The sequence below is a fragment of the Cibotium barometz genome, chromosome 60, assembly GCF_041138505.1.
Source record: "Cibotium barometz isolate CiBa-2024 chromosome 60, ASM4113850v1, whole genome shotgun sequence".
Classification (NCBI taxonomy): Eukaryota; Viridiplantae; Streptophyta; class Polypodiopsida; order Cyatheales; family Cibotiaceae; genus Cibotium; species Cibotium barometz.
The window spans coordinates 8,856,724-8,879,090 of NC_141105.1; the positions used below are offsets into that span (position 1 = coordinate 8,856,724).

Sequence of the window (22,367 nt, forward strand, 5' to 3'; positions counted from 1 at the left end):
CCCGTCAAATTTCCACCATTTCTTGTGTTCTGGAAATAACCTCCTCTAGCTTTGATGGTGAGGTTTTATCTTGTCTTGTGTGATCCACATGTTCAAAGGTTGTACAATTTCATAAAGTATGGTCCATGTGTACACGAGTTTAAGAGGAAAAAACATAGAAAATTGCCATCATTTAGAAGAGTAAGACACTCATAGATAGGATTGTATACATACTATGTACGGTGTAACACGTTTTCTTCCCAAGATTTGAAATAAGCCTTCGTAATTCTGAGTAGGAAACAACCTTTCACGCTTCTTTCTGGGAACCAACACAGGAAATTGAAGGACTTAAATGCCATGTTTAAGATTGGCAGTATGAAATCAGCATAATTTAAAAGAATAAACAACACAAATAAGAATGGCATAACATTACTGGTGGATGGGCTACCAGCTCCTGCACACATTTTAAACAAGATGGACTTACCAATTCAACGCTCCCAGAAATTGGTGGGGGCATGAAGTTCGAGACCTCTCTCATAATGATTGTGAGCAGCTAGGGGGTCCACCCTATAAGCTCAAATATTCAGACCTTATCTGATGAACTGATCCTAAAGTCAATGCATCAAACTTCAAATACATACGATAATGAAAGGGATCAGCCACCCTACTATGTGCTACCATGCCTACCAGCCATAATTGATCCATTCAAAAGCGAGACATGATCCATCATTGAGGTCCAAGGCGAAGTCATGAATAAGCGCAAGGACTATGAGGGTCAAGGACTATGAGGGTCAAGCACAAACCTCTGTTTATTATTAGGAAATTAAAATCCTCAGTTAAAAAGAGGTTGGTCGCCCCCCTGAAAATTAGCGTAGCCTACTTCCTGACTGAACGAACAATTTTGATTGCCTAGCAGGGTAGCTTTTTCCATCAAAGATTGTTCCAGGATACCATGAAAAAACCCACAAGAACATCTGCAAAGTGCTCTTGTGCCATAAGGGACCCCACTAATTTCCAGATTCATATAAACTACATTTCAAACATCCGGTTTCCAGATATATGTACACAGAAATGGCATACATGGCTTTACAACAATACCAACCTTTTACCCTACATCCTTTCAGCCAGACTTCCATGCACTGATGTCATCAAGCATATAAGACACCATTCATGTAGGGATTAGCATTGTGGACAAAGGCTTCAGACTACTAATTGACCGCTGTAGCCATAATATTTCAGCAGGCTTTCATTTGCTCGCCAATCTTCTTTCACCTTCACTTTTATCTGCCAACCCACACTCAATTTCAAACACGGTAACACCAAGGGCATATCACACCACATGGATAATAATGCATGTTTTTAGGGATGGTGACTTACCTCCAGATAGACCTGCCTTCCAACAAAATCTTCAATGTCAAGCCGCGCTGCTGTTGCCAGATTTTTTAAAGCCGCACCCTCCTATACAAGGAGCCAGGCATTTCAAGTCCAGCCTCACTAGACAGATAACAGAATAATTTGAAACGTGTCTACTGGTAACTCTGGTTCGTAATGGCTACAAAAACCTCTATTAAAACAATTTTAACAACATAATCACTTTATCAAAATCATTGCCTTGCTGCACAAGCAAGTTCTCATCCTCAAAATGATGTATCTGATGCTAGCAGTGCCCTGCTCCAACTTGCAATTATATCCAGACCAACCCAACTACTTTTCTCGAGTCATTAAACAATGGTACATTTGAAAAACGTGTCTACCATACATGTCATGCGTGGGAGAGAGGACCTCAGTATAGAACCTCTCCCCGCCACCACACTGACCTGCCAGTGGGTAAGCCCATACAGAAACACTCCTAAATGTAGCCAACCAACCCGCCATTGAAATTACAGGCACACCACCACCTTACACTTTTCACCACCAGCCCAGGCTATCCAGGGACTTCAGATACTAAGGTGAAAGATCATGAGCACCTATGATCATTGAATAAGGGTTGTAAAACCCCGGCACGAATCCTAGCCCAAAATTCAATGAATCTATTTGTCATGGCCTCCCATAAAACTGGTCAGAGAACACCATTATACATACCGGTAGGGGACCCAATAAATCCACAAAATACCAGACTATCATGATTGGCCATTTTCTGGACATTGTTTCATAGAGGTGTTTCCAATGTTTCATAAAATTCAGAAACATTCCTTAAAGCGTCATACAAAAACGGAGATAGGGAAAGTTGTGGTGTTCTAAGATAGTGTTTTTTTTAAAGAAAAGAGACTTCTATTAAGCAGAATAAAATCATACAAAGGGATATCTCAAACCAAATGGTAATCTTAACCAAAGTACAAGTGCACATTTCAACAAACGGGTAGATTTGACTCTAGTTGGGATTTAGGCCCCCAAGTTTACCTAAATAAAAGGAAACTGCAAAAAACAAGGCATTTCAAACGAACGAAATGTTTCCTTAAGGTTTCATCAGTTTCATATCGATTGAAAAGCATTTGAGTGCAAGTTAGTTCATGGCCAGCATTTCTTCACCGGCAAATAAGGCATACTTGAGTGTGTGAGCAAAGCAACAGCCCGTCTCTGCATGGTTGTTCCTACCACAAAGCAAACACTTTATACCTTTGTAGATCTTGGTGAAGGAGTTCACAACCGCCAGCCCCCCCCCCCCCCCCCCCCTATTCCCGTGTTTTTTAACGTCTTCTCTTCTTCTTTGGAGTGTGAGGTTAAGAAGATTTTTGAGTGTGGTGATGAGGTTTCTGTTGGGATTTTCAGGCATTGACATTGACTTGATAAGTACAGCTATGGCCAAACCTTCCTCCACTTTCACTTTAATTGCAGTAAGCTGGTTCATCACAGACTTCATCATATTCACATGAGCATCGAGGCTCTCATGTGACTGCATCATAAGACCAAGCAAGCTTTTGGGGAGACCACCTCCACACTGGATCATATCTTTACAGTCAGAACCATCATTAATCAAGCAAAACACAGAGGAGAGAAGCTATTGCTGCTTCGTGGGTTTCCGTAAAGCCTTTAATACAATTCCACTAGTCAGACTAATAAGCCACTTCAGAGAGACACATGTAGAGGATGAGCATAGTTGCCATGCGTTTTTTAAAACGCATTTCAAAATGTTTCATACACTTTGGGGAAGATTCAAAAATGTTTCAGGTAGGCTGCAACCTTTAGCTCAGTGTTGGTCCTTGACAGCTGGCCCCCTAGATAAGCCATTGGTCACAACTCACAGAAGAATCATGTTTCAAAAAACATTAAAACATGAAACGAACTCACCCAAAAAAAAAAGAAGAAGAAGAAGAAGAAGAAGAAGAGAGAGAGAGACAAGCAAACACGTGTAAAAAAGGCAAGGTGCAGGAGGCCCAAGCTGATTCAGGAAACAGGTATCAGGTAAAAATCAGTAGCAGCAGGTTGTAGGAGGGGACGGTGCCACATTTTGTACAGTATGCCAGTACGTCTTCTCCTTTGCAGGACAACGTGAGTTAACAAGATAGGCACATTTTTCAACCTTTTAAAAGAAGTGCTGAAAGAAACTCCAAATGAACATTTGAAACTTTTCATACGGGTATTCTACGGTATGAAACACGGTTTAAGCCCCCATCACATTCTATGAGCACAGGTCAGTGAACACATGCACAGAGCAGGGACTATCAGAGTTACTACATAGCATGTTGAGCATGAAACAAGGATGCCTTTATCACCAACACTACATGGTCTGTATATAGATGAGCTGGCTCTACCCTAGCTGCTACTAGCCTCTCTTTGTACCACAACTATGTCACACTGTAGAAGAGTTGCAAAAGCATCTGGATATATTACATTACTCCTGTGAGGAAAGGATCTTGAATGCCAATCTCTGAACGACTAAGGTCATGGTCTCTCACACGAGCTCTTTTTTTCTTCTTCTTGGTTTGGGGAGGGGAGGCCGCGCGGGGGGGAAGGGGGGGGGGGTGGGGGGGCGGCAGGGGGGCGTGGTGGGCACACAGCTTCATGTTCAACAATCAGACGGTGGGGAGAAACATGTTCTAAGGTCCTGGGGTTGAACAAGAATGGGGGTATGGCTAAAGGGAATTGGGAGATACAGAGATTTTGTTCATTTAGATAAAAATTGGGGGAAGTGGGGATCTGGATATGGACAAAAATTGGGTTGGGAAAATTTGGCCATGTATGGAGCACAATTGACCTCATATCACTAGATTGAAGCTTGATGTATAGATCACATATCATGATGCTCTCTCACTTCTTATGGACAACAGACTCTATATCCCATCATAGTTACGGGAAACGCTGGAAATGCCTGCATTCGTGGGCTGAAACGGCGTTTCACCCTGGTGACGTGCCAGAAACGCGTTTCTTGCACGCCGAAACGGAGCGTTTCGTGCGTATCTGGCTTGTGAGAAACGTTTCGCAGCAAGCGAAACAGCTATTTCAGGTGACAGTATGACATGTGGCCCCAAGCTCCAAAAAAACCCAAAATGGGCATGCGATCAAGGATGCCCTCCGCACACAAGTGAGAAATGACCAAAATGGGCTGGGCGCCATTCGAATCTATTTCGAAACGTGTGGCCCATACAAAAAATGGAGAGAGAAAAAAAAGCCCAAATCAGCCAGCTATATGCGCATCAAAGTGTGAGGAAAAAAAGCCCCATTCGATGCTGTTTTCTGTAGCAAAGTAAAAGCCCCATTTTTCAGCTCTTATTTCCTCTCTTTTTTTCCACTCCCTCTACTCTGCAAATCCTCCCCTTTTCTTTCCATAGTCTCTACATTGCTGCACAGTGCACATTCTCCCCTTTTCTTTTTCATCCCCATTCTTGCAAGCATTTCCTTTCTTTGTCACTCTCATGGCATCTAGGCAGCCACATCTTGAGAGAGAAAATGAGAAGGAATTCACTCAGAGTGACTATTGGTGGCAGCAGGTGGATATTCTTAATAAATATAACTCCAAGAGAGGTGGGGCAAAAAGATTTTGTTGCAGAAATTGTGGTCTGGAAAGAGGTGGCTATCCAAAGTGGGTTGAAGGCCATTTGCTTGCCTTGCCAAGGTTTGGCATAGGTAAATGCGAGAAGATTGCTCCAGCACATGCACAAAGAATGGAACATGAAGCTTCACTTCTTCCCCCTCCACCAAATACTCAGCGCAAGGAGCATACAATAAGTGCTCCAACTCAGCATTCAGCTTGTCATGGAACTCCTGTGTAAGTGCTACATCTGGCCATCCACCCACTTCTTTTCATGTTGCATCGTCTCTTGGGAGAGGTAGAAGCTCATTTGATATGCCTACACTTGCTCCTCCCAAAGGAAAGGCTAGGCAGTCCACTCTTCACACGGTATGGCATCCACAAAGAAAGGCACAGGTTGATGCTGGTGTAGCACACTTTTTCTACTCTTGTGGGATCTCTTTTAATGTTGCCCGCTCACCATTCTTCAAAGAGATGGTGGATGAAATTGCAGCATTTGGTGGTGCATACACGCCACCCTCTTATGATGCCTTGAGGTGGCATCGGTTTTCATACATCGGAGGTAGACACGGGCTCCATCATTGGTAATGTAGTTAAGGAAGTAGAGGGCGATGGTCAAACACATGAAGATAGCATGGAAGAAGCTCCACCAGAGGAGGATGAGCTTTAGGAGGACGCGGCTATTTCTATAGCATAGAAGACTCTTGAGAAGTCAGAACTCATGACTCTAGCATCTAGACTCTACAGAGTAGCTTCCTTCTGCCATTTGATTTTACACTTTTTGCAATGACTTGGTTTTGAGGCTTGACTCATTGATGATTGAGTGACGGGTTTAGCTTATTTTGTGATTATGGCGAGTTCTAAATGGTTTGATTTCTCATAACTTTAAAGTTTTAAATTGTGAAGTTTCAAATCATAAATGTGGAGTGTACACTGTAGACTCGAGATTTTACTTCTTTAGCACATGTTTTACATTATAGTATTATACATGTGGCCTCTCAACTTAGTGACTTTCCCCACACCCCCCTCTCAGGATAACCTAGGATGACCTCGAATTTAAATTTCCCCCATCCTCAAAATTTCGGTTTCTATTTCCATTTCCGACTCCGTTTCCATTTCCCCGTTTCTAGTAACTACGTATCCCAAACCACATCATTCTATCAGAGTTTGTAGCCTGCCCGCTCCACAGAGATGCCTGCCTCATTTTTTGGTGGTATAGGAGCTCAGGGCACAGGGCACAGGGCACCATTTTGGCACCAAGGGCATAAACACGCACTACTTGGCCAAGAACTGCTTATGTAAATGGAGCAAGGAACTAGGCTCCAGCAAGAGAGCTTTTTCAGGCAGAAAAGGTTGCAGATGAGGGATAAATCTTTTTTTAATAAGGATGCTAGTGGTGGCACTGCTGCTGCTGGCGGTGGCGGCGGTGGTGGTGGTGGTGGTGAGGGGAGGGGGAGGGGGAGGGGGAGGGGGAGGGGGGGATTTAGGCAAACAGAAACAGAAAATCCAGTATATTGAAAGGTGCTACTCCTGGAGCACTACTCACCTTCTTTCATAAGTTGTCAATAAATGGTGAATGCTTATCCATGGACAGGCATATAGCAGTGACATATGCAAGTGTAAACATTAAGTTGATGTAAGAGGTATGAGTGGAATGCCTAAGAACCACTGTTGTCCATGAATTCAATTCAAAACAGATTGCAAGGCTGCCATTCTGCAAATCAAATTCTCAAAAAACCAAAAGAGCCTCGTGTTAGACAAGCACATGCATCCATAGCCCACCTTGCCAATCATGATAGCTTTCTGAGAGTCTCTCTCAACAACAATCTCGATCTCAATGAAGTCCTTTGCAGGTGGTTTTCTTTCAACATAGGTGATAACATTAACCTACAAAAGCATGCAGGCCAAAGAATTAGCCAAAGTTCCAAACAGAACTGCAAAACAATCACAACAGAGAGAGAATGATGTCATACCTGAGAAACATAAGGTATCTCTTTCATGTATTGCAAAAAAATCTTCTCCCGTACTATCTCAGCTGCAAAAAATTTCTCGGGTTGATCGCTCACATGTTCCTAAAAAGGTTGATCAATACGAACAGATCCTTAACAATCTTCGCTTTGGAAAGCTGAAAGCACAGCACTAGCATACACAACCTTTGAAGCTTCTGCTGAGCTCAATGGCTTGACCTTTGATTGGCAATCCAGCAGTGCATGTGAAAGAAAATGATAAATGAGGCATGTTACCTAGTAACATCATCTTATGAATAAAAACATGTATTTCTTAATAAGTAGGAAAAAACCTAAGGTCACTGGGTTGGATCCACAATTTGAAGGCATTTATTTCTTAGTAAGTAGGAAAAAACAGGAGGTCACTGGGTTGGATCCACAATTTGAAGGCTTGATTTAAGCCTTCAATTTTAAGAAGAGTTTGATGCTTCTGTGTACTCACTTTGAAAACTTATAATGCAAAGTGCAATACCTAAAGCATTTGGTGGTTCAAAAGGCGACTGAATGCTCTAGTAATAATGCAACCGGCCTAGATCAGTCATCTCAAATGACACATAGCTGAAATCCGATCATCAATAGGGCCTATGAGCAACATGTCATCCAGATATAGAATTAAGTATCATCAAATCCTCTCCATCCTTCCAAACATAGAGGGTACTCTCAGTTGGACTATTTCGAAACCTGTGAGCAATCAAGTATGCATGTATCTTCTTGTACCAAGCTCCAGGATCTTGCTTGAGGACATAGAGTGCTTTTCTCAACCTGCACAGCTTGTGTTCCTGACCAGGCATCACAAAACCACAATGGGCTACGAGACATATACTTCCTCATGTAAGAAAAGCAGTTTTGATGTTCAGCTGATGCACTTCCATCCCAATGCAATAACACACCTACAGGAAATTCCACAATAAGTCCCACATGGCGAGGGGGTATGCCACCTGGCCCGGTTGGAGAGGCATTGCTTCCAAGCTCACTTTCAGGGCCCCAATACCAAGTGTTGGCTCTTTGTCAATGGCACTTGTTTTGGGAGAGGGACATGGAAGAAGAGGACTAAAGGAGGATCCAAATATTGCAGATGTATGAGTAGGATTACGCCTTTGGCCAATAGATGGGGCTATGACTGGTACTACTAAAATGCGGAGGTGAGAAACCTGAAGGGCTATCCCCCCACCATACTCCTCATAAGCCCTGACAACCTCAACCTCTCTGGCCCAAGGGACGGTGCCCCATGTAATGATCCGGGTCGAGGCCCTATCCATCGTGAAGATGCGGAGAATCCATTGCCAAATCTGCTGAGACTCCTGAGGATGGCCGCACCTGGTCTCCGCCGGGAGTATCTTCCGCTCCTCTCCAGGCTCGGAGCATTGGTGGGCTCGGTTCTTGAGACGGGCCCCTCAGCAGCTTCAGTGGTGGCCAGAGCAGCTGGGCTACCTTCGGTCAGAGTGTTGGTATCTGACATCTCCTCCCTTCCTAAGGTCATTCAGCTACCTAGGATAGGGGGGGGGGTGGATAGATCAGAGAGTGGAGTTCTCGGGGCTCCCGAACCAGTGCTTCATTTGCAGGCAGGTCGGTCATCTGGCCAAGGCCTGCCCTCGCAGGAGACCCCGACCCTCACCACCACAGCAGCAGGCTACTGATGGCCCGCCCACAGATTCGGCTCGGCAGGCTGCCTCCGGGACACCTGCTCAGGCCACAGAGACCTCGGAGTGGCAGCCTGGACAGGGGCGCCGCCGAGGGAGACAGCCACAGCAGCACGCCCAGAGACCGCTGCAGCAGCCACAGTCTCAGCCTCACTGGGTTCCCGTGAGGAACAGCTTTGCTCCCCTTCAGGAGGAGACCCCTGCAGCGACTGAGGACCAGGAGATGCCAGCTCCCCCTTCTTCACCCCCCCCCCACCCCCGTCCCCTCCCACCGCCTCGTCTCCACCTTCGCCTCCTCCCGCCTCCGCTCCGGTTTCGGCAGCAGCTCCCTCTCCACCTCCCTCGCCTCCCCCTCCTCCCCCTCCGCCCGCCTCACCTTCCCGGGAGACCCTGGCAGTTCCCTGGCGCTCACCTGCAGTCCGGAGAGCGCTGAGCACTGACCTCGCTCGAGCATCACAGAGGAGACCTATGCCGATTAGGGCCTCACGGATTTCATCTATCCGCAGTCGGCTGAGTCGCCTTGGCATTAGACAGCGCTCGGAGGCCTTTGATTATACCTTTACACTTGGAGCAGAGGGCCCCCATGAGCCAGCACCCATTCGAGTTCATGTAGTGATACCTCCGGCCCGCGGGGAGGAGGCACTAGACTCAGCGGTGGCCTTCTCGTTCCCTCTATGTGGACCTTGTGATCGGGAGTGGACTCTAGAGCTCGCTCTCAGCACTTTGAAGACTCAAGCAGTTGAGTTTTCTCACCACATGAGCGATCTGGAGGTGACTGATGTGATAGGCCGACTTTGGGAGTTGGCTCATTTTTTCTTGGATCCCGGGAGTGTGGATACCTCAGGGATTCGGCATTTGGTCGTGCGCATAGTGGCAGACTTGGCGCGCGACCCTGGATATGTGAGTATACACGAGGTTTCTCTGTCAGAGCAGGAGGCAGTCGCCATGGGCCACAGCCACTGGCGCCTGATCCGGGATTCTTGCAGTACACCGGGTGGGCAGATTCGCAGCCGTTCGGATGGGGACTACTCTCCATCCAAGCCGCTTGCGAAGGCCCGCCGTACGGCTGAGACAGCATCCACCTCAGCAGGGCATCCATGAGGATCATCTCATGGAATGTACAGGGCCTTGGCGGAGCACACTTTATACGCTATCGAGGTTGCTTGAGGCAGGAGCTTCAGAGATGCCTGGTTGGTGGCAGCATTGACATTTTGATGATGCAGGAGCACCACTTGGGTGAGAGCAGGATCCGGAGATATGGTTCGGTGATGCCTGGTAGATGGGACACTTTTTGGTCTGCAGGGTTTGGTCCTTTGGGTGGACAGGGAGGAGTATGCATGGTTATTGCAGATGTATGGCGGCAGGCCATTGTGGATCGAGGGATCATTGTGCCTGGTAGAGCACAGTATGTCATTCTGAGGATGCATGATGAGCTATTGGGTGTGCTCAACATCTATGCGCCCAATCATGCTAGTGCCAGAGCAGAGTTTTGGACTCAGGTTACAGATGCATTGCCAGAGGCCGCACATTGGTGTGTTGGGGGAGACTTCAACATGCTCGAGGACCCGGCAGATAGGGTGGGAGGCAGTCATGTTACAGTGCATGGCACGGAGCTTGCAGCTTGGGACCGGTTTTGCATGTCACTGAGGATCACTGATGCATGGCAGCATGGGGCTTTCTCCCGGTCTCAGGACAGTCTTAGTTTCTCTCGATCGGATCGCCGGCAGGGAGGGACTAATCTATCTCGGATTGATCGCTTTTATGTGGGCGATTGGTTAGGGGAGCGAGGGGGCTCCGTCGGCATTCTTGCTGGCACCTCATTTTCAGATCATGCGCCAGTTATATTGACATTGGAGGAGGGGACACGGGAGCCCAGCTTGCAGTTGAGGATCCCAGAGAGGGTACTTGCAGATCCCAGTCTCGCTGAGGACATTGAGAGGATCTGGCATGATAGTCAGTGCTCTGACCAGGATGCAGCGGGCCAGTGTGCCCAGGGACTCATTGATCTTAGCTCTTTTCTACATGCTGCAGCTTTGACACGACTGGGAGAGATTCGCGAGCGGGAGCAACGGCTGAGACGCAGCCTTGCTTCGCTACAGCGCCTTCAGGAGCAGCAGCCTGCATGTGAGTGGGTGGCGTCCCAGCTGAGCCAGGCACGCCAGGAGGTTAGAGAGGTAGAGGAGCAGAGACATGAGTTTTACTATCGTCGTCAGGCCTCTCAGTGGACGCAGCTTGGTGATAGAGTGACTGGGGAGTTTTTTGAGATCACTGGACCCCGTCATGCGCGAGCAGGAGTTCGCCAGCTTGGTAGACCGGATGGATCGATAGCTACTGAGCTCGGGGAGATCAGAGCCATTGCCACTGCTTTTTATAGTGACCTGCTTTCAGCGGAGCCAGCCACTGAGGATCGAGATGTGTGCAGACAGACTGTGTGGGCCCATGTGCAGAGGAGGGTCACAGACCATATGCGCACAGTTCTAGGTGCGCCTCTGTTAGAGATTGAGCTTGCCGAGGCCTTGAGGGTCCTGCCGCGACATAGTTGCCCAGGGGAGGACGGACTGACGCCGGCCTTTTTTATGCGCTATTGGGACCTTTTGGGGCCAAGCCTCCGCAGGGGCTTTCAGCATGTTTTGGACACTGGGGTGATGCCGCAGAGCTTTTCAGAGGGCTTGATCTATCTTATCCCCAAGGGGGAGGGAGTATCGGATGACATTCGGCATTGGAGGCCTATTACGATCCTCAATACTGTCTACAAGGTCTTAGCAAAGGCCTTGAGTTTGAGGATCCAGCCCTTCCTGGGGGAGTTGATTCATGCTACTCAGACAGGATTTGTCAAGGAGCGCAGTATCCTTGACAACATCTTTACTTTCTGGGAGGCAACGGCCCGAGCTAGGTTTCTTGGCGAGGACTTGGTCGTGATGCTTCTCGATTTTGAGAAGGCATACGATAGAGTTGATTGGGGATTCTTAGAGGGCACTATGCTACGCCTGGGCTTTGAGCCAGGATGGATCAGAGGGGTGGCAGCTTTGTATTCCACAGCTCGCAGCCAGGTGCTGATTGCAGGAGGTCGGGGGCCGAGTTTTGAGCTGACCAGATCAGTCCGTCAGGGGTGTCCTCTCGCCCCTTTCCTTTTTCTCTTCTTTGCGGAGGCTATGAGTATGTATTTGACGGCAGAGGAGGTTGGTTTGAGAGGACTCCAGCTCCCAGTCCGGGGGGAGGATTTGCTTGATGCTGAGTTTGCAGACGACACGGGCTTATTTTTGCATGGCCAAGAGGCCAATCTTATTCGGGCAGAGCAGTCGCTCCAGGTTTTTAGTGCAGCTTCGGGAGCATTGATCAATTGGCGCAAGACAGTGGCCTTTTGGATCAGTAGTGCTCCCACTCCGGCATGGAGCCCGGACCCCGGTTTTAGATGGATCCCTCCAGGCACAGCAGTGCGGTATTTGGGATGCCAGATTGGCCTCGATTTGTCACCTGAGCAGCAGATTGCCCCGCTTCTTCTGAGCATTCGGAAGAAGCTATTGTATTGGAGTACAGCTCGACTATCCTTGGCAGGGAGGGTGGTGGTGGCAAATCAGGTGCTGTTAGCGACTATGTGGTACATTACGTCTTGCTGGATTTTCTCGAGCTCTTGCATCAGCCAGGTACAGAGGCTGATCAGGAACTTTCTGTGGTCTGGGCGGGACGGTCAGCCAGCTCGGGCAAAGGTTGCATGGGCAGTGATTACACTTCCGCTGGCTCAGGGCGGTTTGGGCATTATAGATCCAGTCGATCAGAGTAGAGCCTTATTGGGGAAGCTAATTGTTCGGGGGTTGCTTCCAGGCGCTGAGCCTTGGAAAGAGCTCCTCTTGCAGCGACTGCAGGCCCAGGCGCCTCCTGCAGGGGGTACTTGGGCACCAGAGATTCGCTGGATCTTCATAGAGATGAGGAGGACAGGCCTCAGTAGAGGATGGGAGGACAGATTTGCTTTGAGTATCCTGAGAGCTTGGGAGCTGCTGAGACCGGGGCTCTCTCAGCGGCCTCCTTCTTGTGTTGAGGAGCGGGCCAGGCAGCCGCTCATCTGGAGCCCAGCGGTTCGTACAGAGCAGGGTCATATGCTGGGTTCTCGGCCTCGTCTAGCCTGGGGACCTTTAGCGGCAGGCCCAGCTCGTAGTTTTGGAGACTGGCAGGCTTTCTGCAGTCTACCAGAGGAGACCCAGGTGGAGAGGCTGAGTCACTTCAGAGGGGGGTTGATTATGAGGGATGATATTCAGGAGGCACTTACAGAGGAGTGGTTCACACCTCTCGAGCCATTGGCCCCACGGTGGATGGGAGCCTTTACACAGTTGGAGATCCTGATTGCTGTCAGAGCTAGCACTGAGGATGGCAGATGCCTCTATTATGAGATTCAGGATGAGGGCAGACTCCAGAGAGTGGAGGTGGAGTCGCCTTTGGTTGCAGAGTGCACCTTTCAGAGGATTCGGGTAGTGGCTGCCGCTTCTCGGAAGTGGCATATTGACCCCGACCCTGCTAACGTGCTCCCGGATTGGCGCATATGGGCATATGCAGCGCGCCCCTTGGCCCGGCTACAGTGGGACCCCGGGGAGTACGAGTGGCATGATCCTTATGCATCCCTTGAGGCCACAGAGATCACCTTTTTCCAGTATACTGTTCGACTGGGACGGCATATTTTGACGGCGAGGAGGACGGTTTCTCCAGCGGCAGCGGGGCATAGGCGATTGCAGGGACTATCACAGGAGTTCCTGGAGGATTTCTGGGCTCGGCTCTGGGCTAGTCGACAGGCCCGCAGGATCTCGGCTTTTCAGTGGCTGGTCGCCCACAGGGGCTCAGCAGTTGGCACTTGGCTTGTTTACAGCGGTCTTCCGGCGGCCTGCGTCCGATGCGGCCACCCTATGGAGACACAGAGACATTGCCTTTGGGACTGCCCTCAGGCACAGCAGATTTGGCTACGGATGCTGCGTATTCTGGCCCCCCTCTCCAGAGGGTATGTTTACGTGGGGTGCCGCTGCTTGGTCGACTTCGTCAGGGCCTGCTATGGGCTATGAGATGGAGCAGGGCAGTCAGGCCATCAGATTTATTAGGGGCCAGCCTCGCCTGGTTCCGGCACCGGATTTCTCGTCCGCCAGCTGGACACAGGAGAGGGATTTACGATGGGAGCTCCTCAGCATCCTCACCATCTGGTTCACCTGGAGGGCCCGGTGCTTTACGGCCTTTGAGGGGAGATTAGAGCCACCAGCAGAGACTGTTCGGGGGATTTGGCAGGAGTTGATCCACACCCTGCGAGGACAGTACGACCGCATCCGAGGAGACTCGGATGAGGCGATCTTACGGCGCCAGGCCTTTCACACCACTTGGCGCTGCGGCCCGTTCTACACCCTACACACGGGATCCCCCCGTTGGCACTACAGGCCACCTGTTTGGCTCTTCCCCCCCCCTATTGTATGATTTAGCCGCTCAGTTCTTTAGACTGATGCTTGTATTTTGCAGCACCTAGGGAGAGTCTCCCGGGCTGCCATGATGTATTCACTGCTCTTCTCTCTGTTAGGAGCAGGAGAGATCTCTTTTGTAGCCCTACGGGCGTTTTCTACATAACTAATGAAAGGATCTTTTCTCGAAAAAAAAAAAAGTGTGTCAAAGGCCCCTAGTCCCCCGGGCACACTGGCCTCCACAGTTACATTATCTGTCATCTATCCTAGGTACAAGATTGTACTCTTATGGTCTCTTGCTCCTTAAACTCACTTCCCAAGCAATCTTTGGAAGCCTATATGATGTTGGTAGTCTTAAAATTTTTGAATGTGTACAATCAACCTCTATAGGCAAGCTCCCTCACTTGAGGAGCAACAGTTAGTATGGAGTCTATTGTTTGACCTCCACGGTATTACTGTCTTACAAATATAAGCGCAATAGAGGACTCTGTCATGGGATCGAGCTCGATACCCAATGCATGTTGGGATTCAAACCCTTGTGTGTGTGAACACTCCCTATGAGTGTGTATGTGTGTGAACCCACCCTTAGGTGTGGATAGGATAAGTGTGCCATGTGTCACTCATCCAGAGCGTGCGTGCGTGTGTGTGTGTAGGTGTGTGTGTGTGTGTGCGACTCTGCTCGTCTACTCGCTTGCAACCTGCTTGTCTCCGTGCCTGTGACCTGCTCGTCTGCCTGCCTGCGATCTGCTCGTCTACTCGACATGTGGCCTGCTCGCCTCTGACTTGCGACCTACTGTGTGGTGACCGTCTGGAGGAGCTCGCCTGCGCCTGCGTCCTATCTGGTAACTGATCGCTTATGCCTATGAATTGTGTGATAGCTTCTCGCTTGTGACCTATGTGAAGACTAAGCGTGCTGCTCGCCTGTCTATTGCTGCTCCTGACCTCTCTACAGAATCTGCCACCTACTTTGTATACTGCTTCCTCTCTACGTTTTCGCCTGCCCACTGCTCGTGTGTGTGTGTGTGTTGTACAGCACCGTTTCTGTGTGCGTTTTTGTGTGTGGGTTTTTCAAGTCATGGAATTTCAGCAATATAAGAGAGGTGATCTCAAGCGTCGTCAGGTTGTTATTGATGAAGCACGAGACTGTTGTGCTGCACTTTGCTGATACTTTGCACAAGGGTTTTTCTGAGATCAATCAAGCATGGGGAGATGAGCCTGTGCCCGAGTTTCGTGTTTCTGTTCCAGGGCAAGTGTTGTATGCACCTCATAGTCACCTGAAACGTTTCGAGGTTTTTGACATTTCGGGGTTTTTGAGGTTTCGGGACAAAACGTTTGGTCGTTCGGCTAAGAAACGCGGAGGTTTCGTAGTTTTTCTATATAAATACAATAAAATGGTTTAGAACTTGTAGTTTGTAGAATTATTTGTAGGCCTACCTAGTGCTAGCTAGGCACTTAAAATATGGTAAAAGCTTAGGCAATTGTGGTCACAATTAGGTAATGTGACTCGTGACAAATTGGAATTGTGAGAAATTGGGGATTTATTGGGGAGTTGTGGAATTGTGACTCGTGAGAAATTGGGGATTTATGAGAAATTGGGGATTTATGAGAAATTGGGCAATTGAGAGTTTAGGGAATTGGGAATATTGGGAAATTTAGTGAGAAATTGGGGGAGAGGAGGAGGACTACACATCGTGTGCAAGAGAGAGAGAGAAAGAGGATGTTTGAGCTGTAGGTCACATGGAGAGAGAGAGAGAGAGAGAGAGAGAGAGCCCAACATTAAATTAAAAAAACACTTAGACCAAAAATAAAAAATAAAAAAAAGAAAATTTGTGGAGTTTCAGCCGTTTCTGGAGTTTCAGCCATTTCTGGGTTCTGGAGTTTCTCAGCCCAGAAACGTGCTTCTATGTGACTATGATGCACCTATTATGAGTTTGGCTCAGCGAGCTGTTGTATTATTCTTCCCCGGACACATGCCTGATGCTGCAGTTGTTGCACAATGGCTGAAATCTTTGCTTAAAGGCTATGTTGTTGCGGGATGCAACAAGGCGGCCAGAGGCTTCTATGAGGTTATATTCACAGATGCTCAATACAAACAACAGCTTTTGGAAAAATCCCCTTTGTTTTTTGGGACGCAATTGGTGCATGTATATCCTTGGTTGCCTACCAAGGACTATCAAAGTCTTATACACCACAAATGTCTTGTTTGGGTTGAGGTACTTGATCTAACATTATATTGCAGGCTGCATTGCCGTATCTGGCAGAAGCCCTTGGAAAGGTGGTTTGCCTGCCACGTTCTACTCGAAATGTTAATCGTTTTTGTGTGTTGTGGGATACAAACAAACCCACTCCTCCAAATGTGGCTTCACAGCAAGTTTTCTTTAATTGAAATGGGGTAATTTTGCGGGTTCATGTTTTGAGTGTGGAAAGGTTGGCCATATGCAATCTGAATGCCCGCAAGTTTTATTGAAACCTCCTCCTGCAGCTGCCCATCCAAATGATGATTCTATGTGTCAGGACCCACTGGGATGCCAAAAACTCGTGGTTTGGAGGTTGGCTCATCCCCCACTGAAGTTGAAAAAGGCAAGGCTAAAATGCCCAATACCCCCCCCCCCCTCCAAGATGGGGAATAAACTGCAGATTGGGGTGAAAGCCCCTGTATCATCGACAGGGGGGATAAAGGCCCTTCATTGAATTGGCAGATTCCTAAAAAGATAGTTAGGCCCAAAGCCATGGCCAGTCGCAATTTGACAGAGACAACCTCTTCCTCAAAGGATATCCTGGGAGTTGATGGTTTTGGAGTAGGCCAGCTTTGGTCGGCCGTAGTTCGTGCTAATCCATTATCTCAGACTTCTATGCCTGTCATTTCATCTGACACTCCTACTGATTCTGCTCTAGATTGTATGATTGAGGATGTACATGCTGTGGATGTATAGGTTGCCTCGTTGCTGCCTATTGCCGACATGCAGGTTGAGGCTTGATCTATCAGCATTCTCTCTCTTGTATATATGTATATACCGGTCAAATGTGTTACTTACAATGTCCAAGGCCTTTGTAATATAAATAAATGGAGGCTACTTTGGGATTACATAAATACGACTAAGCCGCATATTGTTTGTTTACAAGAACACAACCAACACTCTTTGGCAGGCAGGGAAGGCTACTTTGCGGAATTTCGTATCTTTTATACAGGCTCTCATGCTTTTTCTAGTGTGGCTATGTTGATACACCATGAATTACAGCCACAGGTTGCTTACAACGACCCGCATGGTCGTTTCCTTGCGGTCCAGTGCATGATTGATGGGGTCGTTTATGAATTTTCTTCATTGTATGCTTCTCAAACTTCGGCTCGCAGGGCTCGTATGTGGCATTGTTTGGCTGCTTACCCTTGGATGGCCAATGCTTTTCTTTGTGGGGATTTTAACAATTCCCCTGCTCTTGGGGACAGTATTACGCAGCAATCACATATGCTTATGATAGAACGCCAAGCTTGGGGTCAGATGGCTGATTCTTTACATGCTTGTGATTTGTGGCAGCACTTATTGCCGGGTCGTACTAGGTTTACTTTTCATCACAATGCATTTACTCAGTATTGGGCTCGACTAGATCGATGGTATATGTTGCATGCAATGCAATTTGATGCTTTCACTTGTGAGATGAACTTAGATTTCAATCTACGGTTATCGGATCATTTTCTGCTTTGTATGACTTTGTTTTTTGGTCTCCCAATGCATGATGTACCACTGCCATGCAAGCGATTGTTATTGGTCAATAACAGTTACATCAAACATCATGCCTTTAAAGCTATGGTGATTGGGCTTATTGATCGTCTTACATTACATGCCTCAGTGGATGCAGAGATTGGGCATGGGACCGTTGTACTGTGGGCATGCAAGATGTCATTTGAGATTATGGCAAATGGTATATGGAAGACTTGCACCGACATGTCGCAAATGCTAAGAATCAAATTCAAACTCTCACGGATATTTCTCAGCATCGCTCTTTGTCTTCTAATGAGCACTCTTGCTTTCAAGTTGCCTATCACTGTCTAGCTAACAATGATTGTCGTAAGCTCTGCAAATGGCAATTGTGTTCACGTCAGAAAGCCATGAAGGTCTCCCAAGGCTTTTTTTTAAAGGCCTTCATACCTCCCGTCGGATGCACTCACTTCATCGGGTCCAAAGGCCGAATGGTTCCTGGACAGAAAATAAGCAGCAGCTTGATGATGTTGTTCACAATTATTGTACTAACTTATTTGCTGCCCGTGGCCCTTTTTCTTTTGCTGAGATGGATGCCAGAAATGTATTCCTTGGGCAGGTCCAACCCATCTTATCTTTGGATGAGGCACATGATTTTGAGCTGCCATTTACAAAGGATGGGATGTATGCTGCATTGGCACGATTGGGATCTATAAATCCCCTAGATGGGATGGTGTGACAGTAGAATTCTTTGCTGAATTTTGGGATCAGTTGTGCCTTGTTCTGCTACATATGATCAATCATGCATGGATATCTGGTTCCTTGCCCTCTTTGTGGGAACAAGGATTGCTACGATTGATCCCCAAAAAACAGTTATGTGCACGATTGTCAGATTAGCGCTCGATTACACTAATGCCTGTGGTGTATAAGTTGGTTTCGAAGATGCTGGCTATTTGATTGTCACATCTCCATTGTGGGTTGCATCCAGCTCAGTATGGGTTTGTCCCACGTAGGCAGATCATGGATAATATTGCCAATGCTTATACAGGCATTGAATATGCAAAATACACAGATCAGGATGTTCTCATTATGCACGTGGATATTGAAAAGGCTTTTGACACAGTTGGTTGGGATCTCATTGCTGCAATCATGGCTCGATTGGGGTTTGGGCCGAAAATGCAGAATGTGGTTTATTGGCTCTATGAGGATGGCACTACGCATTGCCTATTGGCTGATGCTCTTTCCTCCTCTTGGTCCTTAGGCCGCTCTGTGAGGCAAGGCTGTCCATTGAGTGCTATTGCCACTCATCCCCTGCTATTACACATGGATGCCCTGGTTTCAGTGCAACATTTACATGGCATTAACATTCCTGGGAGTTCTCCTTTTGTTAGTCAAGCATATGCCAATGACTCTTTTTTCTTTTTACAAAACTCTGAATCAGATTTTCAACAGATTATGCATGCCCTTGACCTGTACGGTCTAGCAGCGGGTTTAAAAGTAAATTTTCCAAGCTCTTGGCCTTGAAGGGGCGTGACTGGCATAAATTGTTGTGGCCGGGTCTTTTGATTCCTCCAGATCAGGTGGTGCGGCATTTGGGGTACCCCATTGGATGGCATATTTCTTTGGAACAAGAAAGGCAATGGGTGCTTCATAAGCTTGATTACTGGAAACTTTCTACTTGGCCCCTTCATGTTCGCCTTCGGATTGTTCAGTCTATCATTATGGCGTATGTCCATTTCCATTTGCCTCTCATTCATTGGTCCTCTACAGATATTGATCGATTCATGTTTAAAGGGATGGAATGTCTCTGGCGCACTAAAACAGAAGGTAGAGCGGTTCGTTTACTTCGGTATAATTATGTATGTACGCCAAAACTGCATGGGGGCTTGAACATTCTTAGTATTCATTTTCATGTATTGGCGAGGAAGGCAACGCTCTTATTGACATTTGTGGGGCAGCAAAAACCTTGGACCCTTATGCTTTCTAGTATGTTGGCCTCCGTCCGGACAGGTGCTTTTGGGCATTGGATCCTTAGTATTCAGGATGTCATATTTGGGTATTTTTAGGGACGCATTCTTGGTCGTCCCTTTTCTACTCGTCTGCTTCACGACTGGCAACAATTACTCTCTTATTTGAAATGGCCTCCGAATCCTAGTAACACCTTTTGCCAGCAAAGCATACATTGGAGCCGTGTTTTTGATTGCCCATTAGCCCTTTCTCAACCACGAAAGGCTTATTTTCTTCATTGCAAGGGAATTTGTACCATGGCTGATGTGATCAATGAAAGCGGCTACACCCTCTCTTTCCCTCAGGCCAGGAGCGTCATGACTCATCATTTGGGTATGCACCATCGGCCTGTTTGGCATGCTATTGTTACTATGCTGTAGACGTTTTAGCTGGTTCCGCCATTGTTCTCTACTCTGCCACTCCTAGATTGGAGCTTTGATCGTGGGCTCCCAGGTTATTCCTCCTCCTCCTCCTTTGCGGATTTGATAGCTAAAAATGCCTAATACATTCTTCTCCCACAGCCATGGATTCAAGAGCATGGTAATCGGCTATGGTGCTTGGACAAGTCTCTTGGATGGTGGAAGACTTGTCTTCATCGCATCTGGAAAAGTAAACTTCCTTTGAAGCAGCGGGTTTTCCTTTGGCGGTGTTTGGTGGGTGCATTCCCAGTGGGTTCTCTGTTGGCTGCCGGATTGCTTCATCAGTTTGTTCGATTTGTTCGCATCCACGTGAGACTGTGCTACATCTTTTATGGGCCTGTCCTACTGTTCGTGATTTTTTTGCTCGTTTGACAGCTCTGCTCCATGCTCGTTTTCCCAGCCTCACTTTTGGCAGGCATTTCTGGATCTTTGGTAGATTTGCTTCCCTCCCTGATTATGCTTAGTTCTTCTCTTGGTGCCGTTACTGGGCTCTGTGAACCGTATATCATGCACGGAACACCCAGTTATTTCAGCATACCTCGGTGGATGTTTATGCTTATTTTCGAAGTTCTTTGCTTCAGTCTCTTCAAGATGCTCATTTCCTTGGACAGCTTTCCTTGCCTCAGCTGGAAGTGTTTTATCACTGTTTTTAGCTTTTTGATACTGGTTGTCCCACTCTGGGACGGCCATGCATGTACATTTTAATTATAATGAAACAATGGATTTCACCCCAAAAAAAAAAAGTGTGTGTGATTTCTTTGGGTCAAAAGATAAGGCTACATGCCTATAAAAGCATTGTACTTGGTGTGAAGGTTAACACAACAATCAATCAAGTAATCATTGAGTGGTGCAATACTCTCTCTCTCTCTCTCTCTCTCTCTCTCTCTCTCTCTCTCTACTAGAGTTTCATAGCCACAGAGACTCACTGATTAGGGAGTCGAGACCCCATGGGAGACATCCACCCCGGCCCTAGGTGACCATCACTCAGGTCTTCCGACCACAAGAGGACGCCCCACCAGCCAAGGATGACATACCCACAACTTCATCGAGCCACACATTCTGGAGTGCCAAACCCCCCCCAGCACACCCCACTTTGGTGTGACTCTAGACCACGCCACCGCACTACGTTGAGCCCGACCCCCGAAATTCCTTAGACCTCACTAGCAACACACACATCAGCCCCAGCTTGAGGAGATCTTGGAGAGGCACAGAGCCACCTTCCCACGCCCGTTGGATCTTGGATCTGCAGAGCCTTCTACAGGCTAACCCCATGCCCGATTTCCTTGATGGCCCCCTCCCCCTACCACGGGGTTAGCTCCATAGGTTGTATGATGATGACGGTCCCATTTCGTATCATATGGCTCAGCTTTACTACATTGGATACCATGATGCAGTGCCTTATGCGGGATACTTTAGGGTGCAACAAGAGCTTGTCATGCCCGCCCGCGCCGTAACATTCTTCCTCACCACCGCTGGACCGATCGTTTCAATCAGTGTCATCTCTCTCCCCTTGCTCGTGTCCACCAAGGAGGAGTACAAGTGAACTGGGCCGAGTACTTACACAAAGAGCTCCACGCAATTTGCGCAAACCCACAGGGCAAGCTCGCAAGACGGCAGCCTTGCTCCTCACCAAGGTTTTATATCATGCCTCAGGCTGGTGGTCCGACCTCCCCCGCCCCATCCCCAACTTGAGGGTGCCACCTCCATTCCCACCCCTCTGCTTCCACCTCTCTCCTCTCCAACCTCTCCACCTCCAAACGCCATCACCCTCTTTCTTTTATTTTTAGCACCCATGATGATGTATTCCCTGGACATGATGTAATCTTTTGGTCTCATAGGTCCTTTTTTTTTTTTCCAGAAAGAGACTTCTATTAAGTATGAGAAAAACATACAACAATCACAGCTATAAGCCAGAAAAGAATAGAATCACCCCAATATGTAAGGTGATTTCAACCACTAAGGAGCATCATGTTGCCATGTAAGACCTGTGGTACTAGAGGAAAAGAAGATGCCATGGTCCCACTCCCGCATAAATATCACACGCTTCGCCTGTGCAGAACGAGAGAGCCCCTGAATGCTAGCCCAAGTACCCGTAAGAGTATGGATGATATCACCCCATATAGTACTTATGCACTGAGACCCAAAAATCTGGACACCCTTAATAGCCTCCGTGCATCTAGCTCTCCAGATCTCCATGCTGTAATACTGGCAACAATCTCCCAACTG

General features: G+C 47.7%; 1 protein-coding gene across 1 annotated transcript in view; it reads right to left on the minus strand.

Moving 5' to 3' along the window:
• Nucleotides 1-772: 772 nt before the first annotated feature.
• Nucleotides 773-22,367, minus strand: part of LOC147604946 (GTP-binding protein Era-like protein) — a 54,823-nt gene continuing 33,228 nt past the window's right edge. The window contains exons 6-9 of the mRNA XM_086793775.1: nt 6,922-7,020; nt 6,731-6,835; nt 1,357-1,437; nt 773-1,263 (exon numbers count right to left, since the gene is read on the minus strand). Of these exons, the coding sequence (XP_086649901.1) occupies nt 1,180-1,263; nt 1,357-1,437; nt 6,731-6,835; nt 6,922-7,020 (369 nt within the window). The 3' untranslated portion in view covers nt 773-1,179. The remainder of the gene's footprint in view (nt 1,264-1,356; nt 1,438-6,730; nt 6,836-6,921; nt 7,021-22,367) is intronic.